General features: G+C 65.3%; 4 protein-coding genes across 10 annotated transcripts; 3 read left to right on the forward strand and 1 right to left on the reverse strand.

Moving 5' to 3' along the window:
* The first annotated feature begins 90 nt into the window (after positions 1-90).
* On the forward strand, positions 91-8106 carry MYO1A (myosin IA). Of its 3 annotated transcripts, none has more exons than XM_085212269.1 (29): positions 91-374; positions 950-1092; positions 1931-2046; positions 2145-2239; positions 2314-2418; positions 2513-2559; positions 2636-2699; positions 2790-2888; positions 2972-3075; positions 3149-3296; positions 3384-3502; positions 3580-3666; positions 3744-3809; positions 3909-4013; positions 4254-4316; positions 4446-4646; positions 4808-5034; positions 5126-5326; positions 5418-5511; positions 5663-5812; positions 5916-5984; positions 6208-6294; positions 6517-6591; positions 6678-6812; positions 6901-7007; positions 7084-7216; positions 7285-7437; positions 7527-7654; positions 7891-8106. In XM_085212269.1, exons 2-29 carry the CDS (start codon positions 970-972, stop codon positions 8012-8014), a joined length of 3225 nt encoding a protein of 1074 aa, XP_085068395.1. In that variant the 5' UTR covers positions 91-374; positions 950-969; the 3' UTR covers positions 8015-8106. The 3 variants fall into 3 exon arrangements, with proteins under 3 accessions (XP_085068395.1, XP_085068393.1, XP_085068396.1); XM_085212267.1 differs by having other exon boundaries at positions 91-344; XM_085212270.1 differs by lacking the exon at positions 6208-6294 and having other exon boundaries at positions 92-344.
* Positions 8107-9693: 1587 nt separating this feature from the next.
* On the forward strand, positions 9694-11327 carry TAC3 (tachykinin precursor 3). 3 transcript variants are annotated; one of them, XM_085212391.1, is made up of 5 exons: positions 9694-9820; positions 10480-10570; positions 10639-10735; positions 10854-10883; positions 11009-11327. In XM_085212391.1, the coding sequence occupies exons 2-5, from the start codon at positions 10484-10486 to the stop codon at positions 11191-11193; spliced, it is 399 nt and encodes a 132-aa protein (XP_085068517.1). In that variant the 5' UTR covers positions 9694-9820; positions 10480-10483; the 3' UTR covers positions 11194-11327. The 3 variants fall into 3 exon arrangements, with proteins under 3 accessions (XP_085068517.1, XP_085068518.1, XP_085068516.1); XM_085212390.1 differs by lacking the exon at positions 9694-9820 and having other exon boundaries at positions 10345-10570; XM_085212392.1 differs by lacking the exons at positions 9694-9820; positions 10854-10883 and having other exon boundaries at positions 10343-10570.
* A 28-nt stretch (positions 11328-11355) lies between these two features.
* On the forward strand, positions 11356-15702 carry ZBTB39 (zinc finger and BTB domain containing 39). 2 transcript variants are annotated; one of them, XM_085212303.1, is made up of 2 exons: positions 11356-11611; positions 12457-15702. In XM_085212303.1, exon 2 carries the CDS (start codon positions 12565-12567, stop codon positions 14677-14679), a length of 2115 nt encoding a protein of 704 aa, XP_085068429.1. In that variant the 5' UTR covers positions 11356-11611; positions 12457-12564; the 3' UTR covers positions 14680-15702. The 2 variants fall into 2 exon arrangements, with proteins under 2 accessions (XP_085068429.1, XP_085068430.1); XM_085212304.1 differs by having other exon boundaries at positions 11356-11576.
* A 730-nt stretch (positions 15703-16432) lies between these two features.
* ACKR5 (atypical chemokine receptor 5) lies at positions 16433-19514 on the reverse strand. 2 transcript variants are annotated; one of them, XM_085212351.1, is made up of 3 exons: positions 19395-19514; positions 17690-18689; positions 16433-17496 (listed from the first exon to the last, which is right to left on the reverse strand). In XM_085212351.1, the coding sequence occupies exons 2-3, from the start codon at positions 18679-18681 to the stop codon at positions 17325-17327; spliced, it is 1164 nt and encodes a 387-aa protein (XP_085068477.1). In that variant the 5' UTR covers positions 18682-18689; positions 19395-19514; the 3' UTR covers positions 16433-17324. The 2 variants fall into 2 exon arrangements, with proteins under 2 accessions (XP_085068477.1, XP_085068478.1); XM_085212352.1 differs by having other exon boundaries at positions 17354-18689.
* Between the last annotated feature and the right edge of the window lie 738 nt (positions 19515-20252).

A 20252-nucleotide genomic window follows, 5' to 3' on the forward strand; every position in this document is an offset into this window, starting at 1 on the left:
ATCAGACGTCTTCCCGGGAGTGGCCCGGCTGCTGCCAGCTCTGTACCTTGCCCCGGTTTCCCGGAGCCCCGGGAGGAAGCTCCTTTTGTTTGCTCGGCCACAATTGCATTTCTCTGCTTGTTCCTGCTGCGGGGAGGCGGCAGCGCTGCGGGCCGGGACCCCGCACAGGTCTGGGAGCGTTGGCTCGGGGCTGCTGCTGCTGCTGCCTCAGTTTCCCTGCCCCGAGGGAGGGCCCTGGGCCCCCGCCCCTTCGTGGGCCGGACGGGGCCAACCCCAGTGTGGGTCCTGGCCGGGAGGCAGCCCCGGTTCGGCCACTCCCGCAGCCGGCGTCCCGCAAGCCGCAGGTGAGAACCGACCCATCGCTCCCGGCCGAGGTACCGCGCCCGGGGGGTGGGGGGGGGGGCTGGGAGGTGGCACAACGGGACCCCGAGCCCCGGCCCTGCGGGGAATCCCGGCGCTGCCCCGGTGCTGCGGGGGGCTCCGGCTCCAAATCCGCCCCATCCCTCCTCCGCCGTCGGGGCTCTCCGTGCCGCAGCCCCCTGCGGGGTCTCGGTCGGCCCCGTTCTGCTCGACGGCTGCTGCCACCGCCCCCCTCCCCCCCCCGCCTCTTCGCCACCCCCCGCCCGTGAACTTTCCCCGACCCCGAAGGCAGGGCTGGGTTTACAGCCCCGGGGAGGTGAAGGTGAAGCGGGGCTGAAGGTCGCGGGCAGCGCACCAGGTGAGGGCGGAGGTTGGGCGGAGCCGCGACCCCTCAGGTGTCCCCCCCAGCCCCGAGCTCAGCTCCCCCCGGCCCGGAAGGAGGGAGGAAGCGGAGGCTGAATTAATCCCAGCCCCAAGAATAGGGCCCAGGTGTCCCCGCTTCCTGCCGGCTCCGCGCTTCTCCCGGAGCTGCCCTGAAGCCTCGAGGAGGAGGGGGGTATCCAGGGCAGCCCCCTCCGTTCTGCCCCAGGCACCGCGCAGCCCCCAGCCATGGAAGCCACCACCTCTCTGCTGGATGCTGCGGCCGTCGGGGATCTGGTGATGCTGGACCCGCTCAGCGAGGAGGCCCTGCTCCGCACCCTGCAGGAGCGCTTCAGCCGCGGGGAAATCTATGTGGGGACCGGGATGCGGGCGTGGGGAGGGGAGCGGGGTTGGGGGTGGGGGTAAAGGGAGGAGGACGGGGTCTGGGATGGGCAACAGCAGTGGATATGGGGTCTAGGATGGGAAGGGGGATGGATATGGGGTCTGGGATGGGGAGCAGAGGTGGATATGGGGTCTAGGATGGGAAGGGGGATGGATATGGGGTCTGGGATGGGGAGCAGAGGTGGATATGGGGTCTAGGATGGGAAGGGGGATGGATATGGGGTCTGGGATGGGGAGCAGAGGTGGATATGGGGTCTAGGATGGGAAGGGGGATGGATATGGGGTCTGGGATGGGGAGCAGAGGTGGATATGGGGTCTAGGATGGGAAGGGGGATGGATATGGGGTCTGGGATGGGGAGCAGAGGTGGATATGGGGTCTAGGATGGGAAGGGGGATGGATATGGGGTCTGGGATGGGGAGCAGAGGTGGATATGGGGTCTAGGATGGGAAGGGGGATGGATATGGGGTCTGGGATGGGGAGCAGAGGTGGATATGGGGTCTAGGATGGGAAGGGGGATGGATATGGGGTCTGGGATGGGGAGCAGAGGTGGATATGGGGTCTAGGATGGGAAGGGGGATGGATATGGGGTCTGGGATGGGGAGCAGAGGTGGATATGGGGTCTAGGATGGGAAGGGGGATGGATATGGGGTCTGGGATGGGGAGCAGAGGTGGATATGGGGTCTAGGATGGGAAGGGGGATGGATATGAGGTCTGGGATGGGCAACAGCAGTGGATATGGGGTCTGGGGTGGGGTGGGAGCAGCCTGCTCTGTCCTGGCCCTGCACTCACACTGCCGCTCACCTGCAGACGTACATTGGGGAGGTGGTGATCTCAGTGAACCCCTACAAGCCGTTGCCCATCTACACCCCCGAGAAGGTGGAGGAGTACCACAACTGCAACTTCTTTGCTGTGAAACCCCACATGTGAGCACGGAGATGCTGTTAACCCTCGGTCCTGCCAAGGCTCCTGAGTTCCCCCCCCAGTCCCCCCAAGCCCCTTTCTGAGTCCCACTTACCCACAGCTACGCCATTGCTGATGATGCATATTGCTCACTGCGGGACCGGGACCGGGACCAGTGCATCCTCATCACTGGTGAAAGTGGAGCTGGCAAGACAGGTAGGGTGGGCTGGGGGCTGCAGGGCTGCGGGATGGGGGGGTCCAAGGTCCCAGGGCTGACATCCCCGTTGCAGAGGCCAGCAAGCTGGTGATGTCCTATGTGGCGGCCGTGAGCAGCAAAGGGGAGGAGGTGGACAAAGTGAAGGAGCAGCTGCTGCAGTCCAACCCTGTGCTGGAGGGTGAGTGCCCCACACACCCCAGGACTCACCCTCCCCACCCCCCCCCAAAACTGCACCACCTGGTGCTGCATAACCCCATCCTCCTCCTCCACAGCCTTTGGGAATGCCAAAACCATCCGCAATGACAATTCCTCCCGATTTGTGAGTGAGCGGGGAGGGGGTGTGGGGAGGGGTCCCCCTGAGACCCACTCACCCTGACCCCATCCCCGTCCTTCAGGGCAAATACATGGATGTGGAGTTCGACTTCAAGGGAGATCCTCTGGGAGGGGTCATCACTAACTGTCAGTGCTGTTCCCCCCCCCCCCGGGGTCTCAGCCCCCCCTGCGCTGCAGTTACACTCATCCTTCCCCCCCCCCCCCAAACCCTGACAGATCTGCTGGAGAAATCCCGCATCGTCCGCCACGTGAAGGGCGAGAGGAATTTCCACATCTTCTACCAGCTGCTGGCGGGGGGCTCAGCACAGCTGCTCCGTACGTCCCAACATGGAGCTGGGGGGGGGGATGCCCGGTCTTGGGGACTATGGCTGAGATTCCCCCCCTCACCCCCACCCTAGAGAAGCTGAAGCTGCACCCGGACTGCAGCCACTATGGTTACCTGAACCGTGAGAAGTCAGTGCTGCCCGGCACGGATGATGCCACCAACTTCCGTGCCATGCAGGTACGGGGGCACGACCCCCCCCCCCGCGCCCCAAGCACCCCATGGCTGCCCCCATCCCTCCCCTTCCCCCCAGGATGCCATGGCGATCATCGGCTTCACACCCGCCGAGGTGACGGCGCTGCTGGAGGTGACGGCCGTGGTGCTCAAACTGGGCAACGTGGAGCTGAGCAGCTGCTTCCAGGCCAGCGGGATGGAGGCATCCAGCATCGCCGAGCCACGGGGTACGGTGGGGCGGAGGGGGTGAGATGGGACCCCCCCCCCTCCCCCGTGATCCCCACACAGCCTCAGCACCGCTTTGTCCGGCACAGAGCTGCAGGAGATCAGCCAGCTGATCGGGCTGGACCCCAGCACTCTGGAGCAGGCGCTGTGCTCACGCACTGTGAAGGTGCGGGATGAGAGCGTGCTGACTGCGCTCAGCGTCTCCCAGGTGAGCAGGGATGCCCCCCCCCCGCCTTGGGCTCACACCATGGGACCCCCCTGTGAGCCCCCCTCCCCTCTCCCCAGGGCTACTACGGCCGTGATGCATTGGCCAAGAACATCTACAGCCGCCTGTTCGACTGGCTGGTGAACCGCATCAACACCAGCATCAAGGTGAGCCCCCAGGTAACCCACAACCGTGTGCTGACCCCCCCCCAACAGGGATGTGGCTCAGTCTCTCTGTGCCCCAGGTGAAGCCAGGAAAGCAGAGGAAGGTGATGGGAGTCCTGGATATCTACGGCTTCGAGATCTTCCAGGTGAGGGGCAGCAGGAGGGCTGTGGGGCGGGGGTCTGCAGGAGGGATGTGGGGTGGGGTCTCCAGCACACATCTGCCATTCGGGTCGCTTATCTCATAGGACAACGGCTTCGAGCAGTTCATCATCAACTACTGCAACGAGAAGCTGCAGCAGATCTTCATCCTGATGACGCTGAAGGAGGAGCAGGAGGAATACGTCCGAGAGGTAACGCTGACCCCAAAGGGATGTGGCTCTGGGGAGCCTCAGTGGGATGGGGAAGCGCCCCAGACGGCCCCACAGCGCGTCCCTTCCTCACCGCCCCCCACCGGGAGAGCAACTCAATGGCAGGAAGGCGGGGAGGGATTCGGGATCCCCGTCCCGGCGGCCGGACGTCCGCTTCCTGCCCTACACCAACGGGGGGTGCCTATGGGGCAGGGCTTGTGCATGACACCCCTCTGCTCCCAGGGCATCCAGTGGACGCCAGTGGAGTTTTTTGACAACAGCATCATCTGCGACCTCATTGAGAACGTGAGTTCCTGCCCCCAGAGTGGGGCTTTCAGGTCCTGAAGTGGTTCAGTGGGGCCAATGCTCTGCGCTCGGGCATTTTGGGGCAGTTTTGGGGTGGGCTGGGGGTGACGCTGTCCCCCCACGGCACAGAGCAAGATTGGAATCCTGGCCATGCTGGACGAGGAGTGCCTGCGGCCCGGCACCGTGAACGAGGACACCTTCATCACCAAACTGAACCAGATCTTCGCCTCCCACAAACGCTATGAGAGCAAAGAGACGCTGAACGCCAAACACGTCACCGACGTCAGCCTGCCGCTGCGCTGCTTCCGCATCCACCACTATGCTGGGAAGGTGCAGGGCACCCGCAGCCCCATCCCCGGGGAAAAGCAGGGCACCCAGTCCTCCTCCCATCCTTTCCGTGGGGCTGGAGCACACGCTGGCCCTGCTCCCACTCCCCTGACCCAGTCCTCATCCCAGCCCTTCCATGGCACTGACCCTGCTCCCATCCCCAGGTGACCTACAACGTGACAGGCTTCATCGAGAAGAACAACGACCTGCTGTTCCGTGACCTGTCCCAGGCCATGTGGGCCGCCCGGCACACTCTGCTGCGCTCCCTCTTCCCCGAGGGTGACCCCCAAAGACCCTCCCTCAAACTGCCCCCCACCACCGGCTCCCAGTTCAAGGCATCTGTGGCGACGCTGATGAAGAACCTCTACTCCAAGAACCCCAACTACATCAGGTAGTGCCAGGCGGGACCACGTGTGTGGGATACACAGTGGGACCCCCCCCCCCGTGCCCACCACCGCTGCCCCCACCCCCTCCCTCCCCAGGTGCATCAAACCCAATGACACCAAGACAGCAATGCTCTTCACTCCGGATCTGGTGCTGGCTCAGGTGCGCTACCTGGGGCTGATGGAGAACGTGCGGGTACGGCGTGCAGGCTACGCCTTCCGCCAGCTCTACCAGCCCTTCCTGAAGCGCTACAAGATGCTGAGCAGGAGGACCTGGCCCCACTGGATGGGCAGTGACAGGTCAGGGGGAGAAAGGGGGGGCTGGGTGGTTGCACGTCCCGCAGCCCCACTGCTGTGGGGTGCAGGGTCTGAGCATCCCTGCGTGCTGCAGGGAGGGCACTGAGGTGCTGCTGGCGGAGCTGAAGTTCCCCCCCGAGGAGGTGGCGTACGGCCACACCAAAATCTTCATCCGCTCGCCACGAACTGTGAGTGTGGGGCTGGGGGTTCTGGCTGCTGCGGGGGGGGAGGGGAATGGGGTGAGTCCTGCTCTGAGCCCCCCCAGTCCCTCTCTGAGCCTCCCATCCCCTCGGGGGTCTCTGGGTGATACCACAGCCCTCAGCTCTGCTCCATCTGCAGCTCTTTGACCTGGAGAAGCGGCGCCAGCAGCGCGTGGCCGAGTTGGCCACCCTCATCCAGGCGACGTTCCGCGGTTGGCGCTGCCAGAAGCGGTACCAGCTGATGCGCAAGAGCCAAATCCTCATCTCCGCATGGTTCCGCGGCCATGCGGTGAGGAGGGGGGTCCTGGCTGTGCTGCACCCTTCCCCATTCACCCCCTGGGCTGGGGGCATGGGGCGTCCAAGGGTGTGACCCCCCCCTGCTCCCCCTGCAGCAAAGGAACCGGTACAAGCAGATGAAGCGCTCGGTGCTGCTGCTGCAGGCGTACGCACGGGGCTGGAAGGTGAGCACTGTGCACCATGCGGGCGTTTGGGGCCACACTCCGGGGCAGTGATGCTGTGGGGGCAGGGGGTCGGGGGGGTCCTGCTCCCCCCAGGACCGTCTCACCCCATCTCTCTCCATTTCTCCTCCTGCCTTTCTCCCTTTCTCTCCCTCTCGCTCGCTATGTGTGTTGGTGTTTCCCTCTCCTCCTTTGGGCTCTTTGGGTTCTGGCTGTCCCTCTGCAGTCCCGCCGGCTCCTTCGGGAGCTGAAGGTTCAGCGCCGCCGCCATTTGGCCGCCAGCACCATTTCTGCATACTGGAAAGGGTATCAGGTAATGGGGTGAGCCCCGCTGCGGGGCCATGCACCCCTGAGCTCCTCTATCCTGCTGTCCTGCTGCGTCCGGGGCTGTCTGTCTGTCCGCCCTGGCTCTGCCCACCCTGTCGGGGCAGGGCTGTATGGGGAGGGGGGTGGGGGACACATCCAATGGGGAACACGGAGGGAAGGGGTCCCACCCCATCGGGTCCCACATCCCACTGACTCCCGCTGTCCCCAGACCCGCAGGACGTACCGCCGCTATTTCCGCTCCGACGCCCGCACGCGTCTGTCCAACTTCATCTACCGGCGGATGGTGAGCACCGAGGGGATCAGTGCCTTCCAGCCCCCCCAGGGCTGTGCCCAGGGACCCCCGCCCACCCTGTGTGCCCCCCCCCCCAGGTGCAGAAGTACCTCATGGGGCTGCAGAAGAACCTCCCCCCGATGGCAGTGCTGGACCGGACCTGGCCCCCTGCACCCTATAAGTTCCTGTCTGACGCCAACCAGGAGCTGAAGGGCATCTTCTACCGCTGGAAGGTGGGGGTGGGATCCACGGGTCCCCACGGCGGTGGGGGTTTGGTGGCACCTCATCACCCGGTTCCCCTGCACTGCCCCATCTCTGCAGTGTAAGAAGTACCGGGAGCAGCTCTCCCCGCAGCAGCGCGCCGTGCTGCAGGCCAAGCTGTGCGCCAGCGAGCTGTTCAAGGACAAGAAGGCGCTGTATGCACAGAGGTGCGGTCACACGCGGGGGGCCAGGGGAGGAAGCATGGGGGTCTCAGCTGATCCGCCCCCCCCCTTCAATCCGCAGCCTGCAGCAGCCCTTCCGTGGTGAGTACCTGGGCCTGACGCAGAACCGCAAGTACCAAAAGCTGCAGGCGGTGGCCAAGGATAAGCTGGTGATGGCCGAGGCGGTGCAGAAGGTGAACAGAGCCAACGGGAAGGTGAGCCCCGTTCCATGGGGGGTGTCAGGGGGGGTGCAGGGCTGCTCTCACTGCCCCCCAACCCACAGACGGTGCCGCGGCTGCTGCTGCTCACCACCGAGCACCTGGTGCTGGCGGACCCCAAAGCAGCGCAGCCCAAAATGGTGCTCAGCCTCAGCGACATCCGCGGAGCCTCCGTCAGCCGCTTCTCCGACGGGCTGCTGGCGCTGCACCTCAAGGAGGTACGGTGCCAACGGAGGGGGGGGGAGTGGGAGGGCAGCGGGGGCTGAGCAGCGCTGACCCCCCCCCAAAACACCACCCCGCCCCACAGACGTCCACTGCTGGGGGTAAAGGTGACCTCCTGCTGGTGAGCCCCCACCTCATCGAGCTCGTCACCCGCCTGCACCAGACCCTGATGGATGCCACCGCGCAGGCGCTGCCGCTGAGCATCGCCGACCAGTAGGCGGGGCTGGGGGGGGGGGCGTGGCCCGGAGGGGCGTGGTCTATATGGGCGTTTCCGGAAGGGGGCGTGGCCTCAGCTCAGGGTGGATCGGGAAGAGCGGAGAGGAATCAGGCTGCTCATTGGGCAGCATGAGGGTGTGGCAGGAGGCGGGGCCAGATTGGAGGCAGCTCATTGGGCAGCAGGAAGGGCGCGGCCAGGCATGCCCCCAGCCCACCCCCCCCATCTCCCCCAGGTTCTCCACGCGGTTCCCCAAGGGCGATGTGGCCGTCACCGTGGTGGAGTCGGCCAAAGGCAGCAGCGACGTCCCGGTCTGCAAGAAGCGTGGCAGCCACAAGATGGAGATCCTGGTTCACTGAGAGGGGGAGGTGGGGGACCGGGGGTCCACCACACCCCCCCTGCACCGCACGGGAACTGCTGCCATCCCATTAAACGTGTTCCGGTGTCCGTATGTGGGGGCTGTCATCGGAGGTGTCCCCCTCCCCACTGCATTCCAGGATTGGGAGTAGGATGCGGCTCAGAGCGCAGCACAGCACAGAGCCCCCCCCCCCCTGACCCCCCCCAGCTCTTTTCCTGCCGCCTGATTGCAGCGAGCGCTCGGCTCTGCTGTGATTGGAAAGGCCCCAAATTGCGGCCACTTTTCCCATTAAGTGAGAAAGCGGCGCCTGCATCCAAGTCGCAATTTCTGGGTGGATGGCACTGCGGTCCCCCATTCCCTGCCCCCATCTCCACCCCCACTGCAGGACCCCCCCTCTGCAGCCCCCAGCTCTGTGCAGATCCCCACACCGCCCAAAGGGACCCACATTGCCACGGCTGCAGCACCGATCCTGGGAGTCCCCATGCAGCCCCCATCCCCTCCCGCCTCCTTTTCTCTCCTGCGCACGTCAGGCTCTGGGAGTGGGATTTTGGCATAGGACTGGGATTTTTCCCATCCCCGCACGTCACCCGCGTTCTCTGGCAGAGCTGACAGCTCCCGGTCGCGTCAGCAGCTCCCAGGTGGGGCCGAGTCGTGCGCGGGCACCATGTCGTGCACGGGCACCATGTGCGGGCAGCGGGCACGTGGGGGGGGCACGTGCGTGTGCAGGGACACCTCAGGCTCACCCCCCCTCCCCGAGCCCCCCCCAGGGCTGTATCGCCTCCCAGCACGGGGACCCATCGCCCATACATGGAGAGGGGCAGCGCCGTAAACAAGCCCGGGGCACTGCTGTGCTTCGTGGCTGCCTCGCACCCGGCGCCGCACAAGTAGGTGTTATTAATTAATTAGGCCGGCTCTGGCCAGGCTCCGATTTAATTAACATCCCCGGCTTTGCAGATGCTGCCCTGCCCCGGGCGGCGCTGCCACGTGAGCAGCTGCGTTCTGCTGCCATCCCGTGGGGTCTGCAACTCATCCCGGTGCAGCGCTGTGCTGGGCTCCCCCCACCCACAGACCCTCAGTCTGCGCAGCTGTGGGGTAGGGATGGGGGTCTTCAGAGGGGGCGCTGAGCACTCTGGGCCTGGGGTCACATACGGGGGGGACGGAGGGGGCACGGCCACAGATGGGGCCACGCCTGGGAGCGCCCCTGTGGGCTGCATGGGACTGGGACGGGGCAGGGGCACGGGGTCTATGAGGTCTGCGTGTTTGTGCGCAGATGGATGGGGGTGCACCATTCAGGTGTGCATCCCGTACACACGTGAGCTTAGCTGAATCCCACAGCACCGTGAAGCCCCCCCACAGCCCTCCTGCATGGCAGACGTGACACCGGTGTGGCACAGCCGAGACACAGACAGCTCACACTGCACACACACACACGCACGCACACAGCACGAGGCCGTGGCACCACCAGACGTGCATCCCCCCATGCACGGGGCGCAGTGGTGTCCGCGTGCCACCCCAACCCCTGCGTGGGCCGCGTGCTGCGGTGCCTGGCGGTGTCACGGCGCCCGCGTGGGCATGAAGTTGTGGGGTGGGGGTGCCACCCCCCGCAGCCCCATTGGCGGCTCTCCTCTCGCCCACCCACGCCGTGCCATGAGCAGAGCCCCTTATTTAACTCCGCAGCAGCGGTGGGGCTTCATCTCCATCGGGCCGAGCGTGCTGAGAGCCATCGGTGCAGCCACCAGCGAGGTCACAGCCGGCGCCGAGCGCTCTGCCCTGCATCCCTGCACCCCTCACCACATCCCTGCACCAGGTATTGTGTCCCTGCACCCAGCACCAGCTACCTTGAGGCCTCTGGAGCGACCACTGCCTTTCCTCCTCACCCTACAAAGGCTGGCAGAGCTCAGGGATGGGAGCAGAGAGGGCTGAAGGCGCTGCTGGGATGTGGGGAGGGCTGGGGGCTCTGGGAGCGGGGCTGGCCATCAGTGTGCGTGCAGCTGTGCACGTGTTGGTGATAACGTGGGGGTGTGAGTGTGCAGGACTAACCTGCCTGAGGTCCGTGCACATCTTCACATCCCTGCATGGCACAAACTGGGCATTAAGGGCGCTGTCAGGTGGTGAGGCTCTCCCAGCTCTGCAGCAGAGCCACGTTCACCCCCCCCATATCCCCACAACACCACTCCTGCAGCGTACTCCCCATAGCATCCTGGGAACACACCCCCCCTATAGTGAATCCCCCATAACGCATTCCCTATAATGCATCCCCCATCACGGGTCCTCCCAGGGTTTCCCCGTGCCCCCCCCCCGCTCCCTCCCCGTTGCGGTTCCTGCTCCTCCTGCAGCCGGGTGGGAGCCCCCAGCCCGCGCCTCCCGGTTGGGGATTTGCTCCCAGAGCCGCTCGCTGCTCCCCGCCCAAGTTCTGCTCCGGGTCCGATACCGACGCTCACGCCCCCCGACCCACAATCCTCGTAGGACGATGCGGAGCCGCGCGCTGCTGGCCGTGCTCGCCCTGGCGCTGCCGCTCGCCCTCTCCGCCCCGCCGGGCTCCGCGCCGCGCTCCCAGGTACGGCCGCACCGTCGGGGCTCGGGGGTGGCACCGCGCGGCTCCGCTCACCGCTCCGCTTCCCGCAGAGGGGTCCCGGCCCGGAGCCGCTGCCCTGGAGATCCCGGGGCAGCCCGGGGGCCGCCGTCGCCGCTCTTCTGCAGCTACTGCGGGAGGAGGAGAACGGTGAGAGCGGAGCGGGGCGGGGCGGGGTGCGGGGGGGCCGGGCGGCGTTGAGGGGTCTCTCCCGGTCCCCGTGCGCGCCCCGACGGCAGCGCTCAGCGCCCGCTTCTGTCTCCCGCAGGTCCCCCGGCGCCCGCGCCTCCTCAGAAGCGTAAGTGCTGCCCGCCCCGCACAGCGCCCGGCCCCGCAGCGGAACCGAGGCGGGGCCCCGCGGAGAGCACAGCGCGGAGGGGGCCGGGCCGGGCCGGGCGGGCGCTGACGGCGCTCTCTCCGCAGGAGACATGCACGACTTCTTCGTGGGGCTCATGGGGAAACGGGCGGCGGAACCCGGGAGGGCGGCGGGGGGCGGCGGGGGCGCGGCCGGGACGGGACACGCTGAGCGCGGCCCCTCCGCCCGCTGCTCCCCAGGACCCCCCCCGGACGGCCCCCGGGTTGCCGGGCCCTCCCGCCCCGCGCCGTGAGGAGCGACCTCGACGGGGCGGACGGGACGCGGCGGAGCCGTCGCGGGAACCCCGGGGCCGCGCCGAGAGCGGAACGCGCGTGTCCGAACCGCGCTGTACGCGCACCGCACGCATACAGCACCGCACAGCCCGGAGCCGCGCCCGCCTCTGTGTGTCTGCGCCGGGGTGGGGGCGATGGGGGGGGAGAAGGGGAGGAGCGCGCCGCTTATCGCGACCCTCCCCCTATCGCGACCCGGACCGCCCCGCGTTCCCCCCGCAGTTCCCCTCCGGGCCGCCGCGGCGCTGTGGCCCCGTCGGAGCGGGCGGGCGGCGGAAGGCGGCTCCGGTGGCGGCGGGCGCTCGGAGCGGCGGGCGGAGGGCGGAGGGCGGGGCGGCGCCTTTGTGTGAGCGAGCGGGGATGGTGCGGGGCGCCGGGCGGGTAAGGAGCGGCCGCGGCGGGACGGGACCGACGGCCGCGCCCCCTAAGGGTCCCCCCGGCCCCGACCCCGCGGGGATCGCGGCGGCGCGGCCGTTCTCACGTCCCGGGGCCGTCGGGGCGCGTTGGGGGCGGCCCCCCCCAGGCAGAGCCGCGGTTTGTTGGGGGGAGGGAGGTGGGGGAGGTATCTTCACTGCCCGCGAGATGCGGACCTCGCTACGAGACCCACGGGAGGGGAGGGGGACGCGGACCGAGGGTGGGGGGTGGGGTGGTTGGGGCCGCCCCCACGAGCATCACACGGCCCGCGCTCCCCCCTCAAAACCGGCGGCCCCGGGCACGGTTTCGTCGGAAGGAGCCTCCGCGGAGCGGCCTCAGCGCAACTTTCACTGCGGGACGGAGTTTGGGAGGGGGTTGGGTGGCTTCCATTGGGCTCCTCAAGGCGGGGGGGCTGAGGGGAGGCTGGGGGGGCCGATAGGGAGCCGTGGGGGGGGGAGAGGGGCTGGAAGCAGCGGGGCTGCAGGCTGTGCCTCAGCACTGTGCTGTGCAGCCCCCCCGGGCTGTGCTGGGTGTTGGGGCCAGATCCTGCCTAGGCAGAGGTGATGGGGGCTGCGGGGGGGGGCATGGGGTCATGATGCAGACAGGAGCGCTCCTGGGGTGGCTGCAGAACCAACCTTGGCCCCAAGATGAGCGGAGAGGGCATCTGTGGGGCAGCGCTGTTCCTCCTTGCTCTGCCCCAGCTCCATCTGAGAGCTGTGCCCGCGGCTGTCCCACGGGTGGGGCGTTGGAGCGACGTCTCCTATGTCTCCTCGTCGAGGTTTTAACTTTTCTTCATGTTTCCCCCCCCCCAGAGCCCCTTGCCCTGCCACTTGCTGGATGCCGGGCAGCACCTGCTGCCCCTGCAGCTGATGAGGGCGTGAAGGAGCAGCTGAGCAGGAGAGGCCCCCCCAGCTGCTAAGATGGGCATGAGGATCAAACTGCACAGCACCAACCACCCCAACAACCTGCTGAAGGAGCTCAACAAGTGCCGCCTCTCCGAGACCATGTGCGACGTCACCATCCTGGTGGGCTCGCGCTCCTTCGCCGCGCACAAAGCCGTGCTGGCCTGCGCTGCTGGGTACTTCCAGAACCTCTTCCTGAACACGGGGCTGGACGCGGCACGCACCTACGTGGTGGACTTCATCACGCCGGCCAACTTTGAGAAGATCCTCAGCTTCGTGTACACCTCGGAGCTCTTCACCGATCTCATCAACGTGGGTGTTATCTACGAGGTGGCGGAGCGGCTGGGCATGGAGGACCTGCTGCGTGCCTGCCACTCCACCTTCCCCGACCTGGAGAGCGCGGCCATCCCCAAGCAGCCCCCCCTGACCTCAGGGGATGCCCGGCCCGGTGCTGTGGGCAGTGCCTCGGAGCAGAGCCCGGCGCTGGGGGACCCCCGGGGGAGTGCGGAGCACTTTGGTGCGGAGCGGGGCTACGTGCTGCACGGGGAGGGAGCGGGCAGCTACAAGGAGGAGGAGAGGAGCGATAGCAGCCAGGCTGTGCCCCTGCTGCAGCCCCCGCTGCCCCCCAGGGACGCAGAGCCGGGGCCGTTTGGTCCTGGTGCTGTCACAGCAGCGCAGCCCGGGTTGGGCGGTGGGAGCGTCGTGCAGAGCTCCGCGGGCTCCTGCCAGCAGTACAAGGTGCAGAGCAACGGCGACTATGGCAAAGGTGGGTTCTTCTCAGCTGATTCATCCCTGGACATCTCCACGGGGAGCAACTCGTGTCCCAGCAACAGCGAGCACTGCAAGGAGCCGGGCTTCGTGCCGATGGACGAGCTGCAGCTGGAGGAGCTGGGCGAGGACGAGCTGCACTTCGAGGACGCCAGCGAGGAGCTGGGGCCGTCGGAAGAGGTGATTGAGCTGAGCGACGACAGCGAGGAGGAATTGGCCTTCGAGAGCGATGGGCGCGACAGCAGAGCCATGCCCTGCCAGGTCTGCAAGAAGGTGCTGGAGCCCAACATCCAGCTGATCCGGCAGCACGCCCGCGACCACGTGGACCTGCTCACCGGGAACTGCAAGGTGTGCGAAACCCACTTCCAGGACCGCAACTCCAGGGTGACCCACGTGCTGTCCCACATCGGCATCTTCCTCTTCTCCTGCGACATGTGCGAGACCAAGTTCTTCACGCAGTGGCAGCTCACCCTGCACCGCAGGGATGGGGTCTTCGACAACAACGTGGTTGTGCATCCCAGCGACCCTCTGCCTGGCAAGGCGGGCGCCTTCACCGCGGGGTCGGGCGCGGATTTGGCGTGCGCTGCATGCGGGAAACCTTTGGCCAAAGATTTCCACACCGTCCGCAACCACCTCCTGGACCACGTCAACCTGAAGAGCCAAACGTGCGGCGTGTGCGACCAGCGGCACCTGAGCCTCTGCAGCCTGCTGTGGCACGCGTTGGCACACCTGGGCATCGCCGTCTTCTCCTGCTCCGTGTGCGCCAGCAGCTTCGTGGACCGGCAGCTGCTGGAGAAGCACCTGGCCGTGCACCAGAGCGCCGAGGAGGCCCTGTTCCGCTGCCACTTCTGCGGGCAGAGCTTCAAGCTGGAGGCGGCGTATCGCTACCACGTCAGCCAGCACAAGTGCAGCGGCGGTGTGGATGCACGTCCCGGCTTCGGCGAGCGGCTGCAGCCGCAGAGCTTGCAGAAGAGGAAACTGCCCGAGGAGTTCCTGAGCGAGGAGCTGGCGCTGCAGAGCCAGCCGGGCAACAGCAAGTACAGCTGCAAGGTGTGCGGGAAGCGCTTTGCCCACACCAGTGAATTCAACTACCACCGGCGCATCCACACCGGGGAGAAGCCGTACCAGTGCAAGGTCTGCCACAAGTTCTTCCGCGGCCGCTCCACCATCAAGTGCCACCTGCGGACGCACTCGGGGGCCCTGATGTACCGCTGCACCGTCTGCGGCCACTACAGCTCCACGCTCAACCTGATGAGCAAGCACATCGGGGTGCACAAGGGCAGCCTGCCCCCCGACTTCACCATCGAGCAGACTTTCATGTACATTATCCATTCCAAAGACGCGGAGAAGAACGCGGACAGCTGATGGGGTGAGGCAGGGCCGGGCCGGGAGGAGCTGCAGAAAAGCGTCGTCGGTTTTATTTAACGGTCAGGCGTCGTGGATGGATTCCTCCTTTTTCTTTTTCTTTGTCCTTTTTTTTTTATTATTTTTTTATTTCTTGGCCTTGCCAGGGCTTTTTAGACTGTACGAACCAACAGCACGTAAGCTACGTCACTGTTCCCGAGAAGTCTGTCGTGTTTACTTACCTCTGATCCCGTTAGAGGCCACCGAGTTTTGTGTTCTTAGCGTTTCTCACTAGGTTTTGAATCTAGATTTTGTTCTGAAACCTCTTCGCCCACTGACTCGGCCGACCCACAGTCAGAGCTGACCCACAAACCGATGCTGCTACGAATTTCTGACCTCAGCAGAGAGGGGCAGAGCTGGAGCGGGACGGTGCCGGGCTGGAAGGAGAAGGGAAGCAGAAAGGAAGGAAGGACTGGCGGTTCCAGGCACGGCGTGGCTCTGGGCGCAGCTCGGGGGTCGCGGCGCCGCGTCGCCGGCGGTGTTTACACCGGGAAGGATGGGGCCGCCCCATTCCCACGTTATCCCACTGTGGGGCAGAGACGGAGAGGAGCAAACGTCCCAGACACCGCAGCGCGAGTCGGGGCCGCCCTCCAGTAACTCGTACTACCTCACAAACAGGAAGCGCCTTCGAGCCGCCATGGGTTGCGCTCCTGCACAGAGAACACTGATATGGAACGGACCGAGCGGCCCGGCGCCGTGAGCTGGGAATTCGGGGGTGCTCCCCCCGCTCCGCTGTGGCCTTGGGCAAGTCACTTCACCTCTTTGCCTCAGTTTCCTCATCTGTAAAATGAGGGTGGTGACCCTCGTGGTGCCGACCTACCTCCCTGGAGCGCGCTGAAGAGTTCGGCTCACGCTGCGCCGTTACCGGAGCATGGAGGGGATGCGTCCCCGTCCTCCCCGACCCCACCACTCCGTTGCTTTGCTCCCATTGTGGCCGTCCTGCTGACAGTGGATCCTCCAGACCCGTCCCGGTGCTGCGGAAGGAGCCGGTGCTGATGCATGCAGTGCTGCTCCCTGCAGGACCACCCGCTGCTGGGATGGGCTGTGGGGGGACCGCCTCGTCCCCAAAGCCTCGAGGCCCCCCCGGAGCTGCGGGCACCCCGCATCCGGCCAAGCTGTGAAGCAAAAGCCTTTTGTGCACATAAACCAAAAAGAGAAGTTTTACACTGAAATGCTGTGGGGCAGAGCAACCCCACCCCCACCACTGAGCGTGGGGACAGAGCCCTCCCTGCTGGCTGCTTCGGGGTAGGGGGGGCTGTGAAGCGCTCTCACCCCCAATGTCTCTGTGTTGAATCCTTCCCTGTGAATTATTCCATGTGGAAACGCGATGGGAGTGAGCTCTGCTCTGCTCTGCTCTGCTCTGCTCCCCCAATGGCACTGGTTCTGGGGGGGCAGCCCCATGTGCCCCCCCCCGCAGCGCACCCGAAGGATCCCCACCAAGGAACAAAGCAGAAAGAAGAGCGGAACGCGTTGCTGTCTAACCTCCTCGTTAAGTTAATCGTAGGTACTGACCTCCTGATATTTAAGTGTTTACTATCTATTTGCTGTAAAGTTTTGTATATTTTGTAAACTTCCCCCCCCCCCTCCCCCCAGATCGTAGATGTCTAAAATCGTTGTACATCAGGTTCTTTTATACTCCATTGTTCAGCACAAAGTGTGGTTTTTTATTTAGAATAATAAAAACGGAAAACGTTGACCTCTCGTGCTGCGTTTCTTTATTAAAAAGATTCTTTATGAGACGGAGTGGGGGCCGGGGGGGGGGGCAGCTGAGCACAGGGGGTGGCTCTGGGGGAGCACAGGTGTGTTAGATTTCCCCAAAGTGGGTTGAATCGGTGAAACGTAGCAACATGCATGTGTGTGGAATTGGAATGCGTCGCTGCGTGGCTGTGTCGTGTGCCTGCCGGATTCGCGCTGCGTGCTCAACTTCATTTCTGCAGTGAAAATGAGCTGGGGGATTGTCCCAGCCCTGGGGCGCCATGGGAGAGCGGTGGGTGCAGCGGGGGGGCTGAGGAGGGGGCTGCTCCTGCTGCTCTGTGCCAGGGCTTCGGTGCAGCCCCGGTGCGGGGAATCCCCCGGCACATCCTGCCCTGTGCTCCACGGGGCCGTGAGCATCCTGTCCCTGGATCCGGTCCGATTTGCTTATGCTTCACTTTCTTAGGCAGCTCAAGGCCTTCGGATGGATGAATTCCCTCCGGTGGCACTTTCACCTTCCCCTGCCCAGGGCCCAACCCACACGCGGCGCGTGACTGAGCAGAAGTGCAGCCGGGAGAGACTTTGGATGCTCCGACCTCTTGCCCGTGGGGGTCCTGTGCTGCTGAATGCAGATGGGACCCCCGGCTCTCACCCCAGAGATGTCTTAAGGGTGAAGACCGCCGGCTCTGGGTCTGAGATGTTGCATTGCAAAGCTGTGCTGAGCGGTTCCTCCCTGCTGCAGTTCAACACTGTGCTGCAGGCTCTGTGCTGGGTGCTGGAGTGGGAGCTGTGTTAAAGCAGTGGATTTTGTCCCCATGCTGCTCGAATGGCATCGGAGTGAGAGGGCAGCACTCATCCCACAGCGGGGTTCAGGTGTGAGCTGAGGGCTGCAGAGAGCGTGGGGCTGCGTGGGGTCAGGGCACACCGAGCAACGCATCCATTGCTACAAGCATTTCTCTAGGAAGGCGGAACATCTCTCTTTCTCTTGATCTTACTTTGGCTAAATAGGTCTGACAGTGCTCAGAGGTGACAGATCCACAACTCCTGTTGGGCACATTGCCCTCATCTTCAGAGCGCCGTGGGGGGCTGACCAGAAAGCAAAACGCCCACTGGAGAGCATGCCCACGGGGAGCTGCCCGGCCCCGCACCAACCTCGGGTGGGCACCCCGCTCCCTTTTAGCTGGGAGCGCCGCCATCCTTGGCGATGATGACGGAGTGCTGCGTGGAGGAGGAGGAGCCCTCTGCGCCCTTCTGCCCAGCTGCATCCTTGGGAACGTACCTGACCACGGCCGAGATGAGTTTGCTGCGGAAGCTCTTGCTGAGGAAGTTGTAGAGGATGGGGTTGAGGACGCAATGCAGCAGCGTGAGGCAGTCGATGACGTCGTAGAAGAAGTAGAGGAAGTGGGCGAAGGAGCAGTGCAGGGCGATGTGGGTGCCGTCGAGGGTGAGCAGCGTGAGCAGGACGTGGAAAGGCAGCCAGCTGAGCAGGAACGCTGCGATGTAGGTGTAGATGAGCAGGCAGTGCCTCCCCCCCTCCGGCTTGGAGCGCCGGACCAGCCGCGCCGTCAGCACGTTGAACACTGCAATGATGGGGAACGGGATGAGGAACCCCACGGCGGTGGTGGCCAAGCTGACCGCCAGCGCCCACTCGTCGTAGGTCTCAAAGGGAGCCATGAAGATGCAGATGGGGTCCCCGGTGTTCACCAGCTGCATGTGGGACACCTCCACGAAGGGGATGGCCGCTGCCAGGACCCAGACACAGGCACAGACGACGCGGCGCACGCGGTGCTGGTGCCGGTGCCAGAAGGGCGAGGAGCCGCGCAGCGAGACGTAGCGGTCCACGCTCAGGCAGGTGAGGAGGAAGATGCTGGCGTACATGTTGGCAAAGTAGAAGTAATGCGTGAAGCGGCAGAGGAAGCTGCCCCACAGCCAGGTGTAGTCCAGCATCACCTCCAGCATCCAGACGGGCAGCGAGAGCAGCACGCCCAGGTCGGCGATGGCCATGTGCAGCACGTAGAGGTTCACCAGGCTCCGGCTGCCGCGTGTCTGCCAGTTCACCCAGACCACCAGGAGGTTTTCCACCAGCCCCACCACGAAGATGGCGAGGTAGAGCACGAAGACGGCCACGCGCTTGGCGTTCTCGTCCAGGCTGAACTCGCAGGCGCTGTAGCTGTAGTTGAGGAGATGGAGCAGCTCCGACAGGTTGTGGTACTCGCCGTACTCGCTGGGGGCGGTGGGCGTCTCGCTGGGGGCTGCCGTCGCCTCGGCCATGCTGGGAGCTGCAGGGAAAAGGAAAGCGATGAACCGCGGTGCTGGGAGCCCCCCAGGGTGATAAACCTTGGAGACCCCCACAGGTCACACCTCCCTGCGGCTTTCTGCCTAACCCTAATGATGGCCAATTGCAGCACCGGGGCATGGGACGCAGATCCAGCTGTCGGTGTCGAACTGCTCACCAGGTTCTGCTTTACATCCCTCCGCCCTTTTGCCCTGAGGGATGTTACCGAGACCCCTCAGACCCCTCCGGAAACAGCAGCTCTTATTTATGAGGGGAGAGGCTGCGGGGAGCAGCCTTCATTTGGCCACGGGAAAAGATCAAAATGAATCAGGCAGAAAATCTGAGCAGCACAGCTGGGAAACAGGTGAAAACCAGCGGGTCTCTGCTGGCACAGCTCAGCCCTCTGAGCTTCTGAGGCTCTTTTTAATCCTACGGGATTTTCTTCCAGCGTGCCAATTCCCACATCATCCCTTTAAAAGATCCCTCAGCAGATCCCAGCGCGGATCCCAACACGGCCCCAGCCCTGCGCGCACGGAGGACCCGACCCCGGGGCTGCCGACGGTACGGCCGCACCGCACAGCACCGCACAGCACCGCACAGCACCGCACAGCACCGCACAGCACCGCAGCTGTGCCCAAAGCCCCGGGGCTGCGCTGCGCTCCCCGCCCGCAGTGGCGGTGGGATCTCGGGGTGCGGGGACGCGGCTCACCGGGGGTGCGCGATGCGATCCTCGCGGCGTGGCTGCGGGAGCTGCTCTGGGCTTGCGGGGCTGCGCTCCGGGCTCCCACCCCTCAGGAAATGAGCGCGGCAGCCCCGTATCCTGAGGCGGCCCGGGGACGCGGTGTGTGCCCGAGGGCGGTGCGTTAGGCCAAGGGGGGGGGACAAGGACAGGTGCTGCCCTCAGTGCTGGGGGGTCCGCAACGCATCCATCCCCGCCCCATGAGGGATCTGGGGGGCACGGAGCCCCGGGCGGAGCGTGGCCGGGTGCGGGTGGGGGGAATGGATCCCCGGAGCTGTGAGTCCGTGGGATGGGGTGGGCTGAGGGGAACGCGCTGTGCCCGTCCCTGCGGCGATGCGCGGGGACCCTCGGGTTCTTTGCTGGGGAAAGATGACAAAAGCAGCACAGTGCGGTGCTGCGCGGCTCGGCACGGCTCGGCACGGCATGGCACAGAGCGGCACAGCGTGGCACAGCACGGCACTGAGGGGCCGGGGCACCGCAACCCCCGGGTGCTGTCTCAGCGGTCGGAATGCAGCACGCATCCATCCCCACAGCTGCTCCTGTGCCCGGCAGCAATTAATCAGCGGACAACAGCGGGGCAGCGCGCAGGGGAAGTGAGGGGGCTCAGCCTTGCCCCACGTTGGGGAGGGGGCTGATAGGCAGAACGTTTTTGCCTCGGGCTGCAAGTCCTGCAGAACAATTGCAGGAAATCTCCTTTACAAGTGCAGACAAGACATCGTGACCAACAATCGCTCGGAAGGAAGGCACGGAGGGAACAGGGAAGCGCGTGCACTGATAAGTGGGCGCTCTCTCAACAACGGGCGGGCGGCCAAAGACCAAGCAGGTACC

The sequence above is a fragment of the Meleagris gallopavo genome, chromosome 31 (genome assembly GCF_905368555.1).
Source record: "Meleagris gallopavo chromosome 31, MGAL_WU_HG_1.1, whole genome shotgun sequence".
In the NCBI taxonomy this organism is placed as follows: domain Eukaryota; kingdom Metazoa; phylum Chordata; class Aves; order Galliformes; family Phasianidae; genus Meleagris; species Meleagris gallopavo.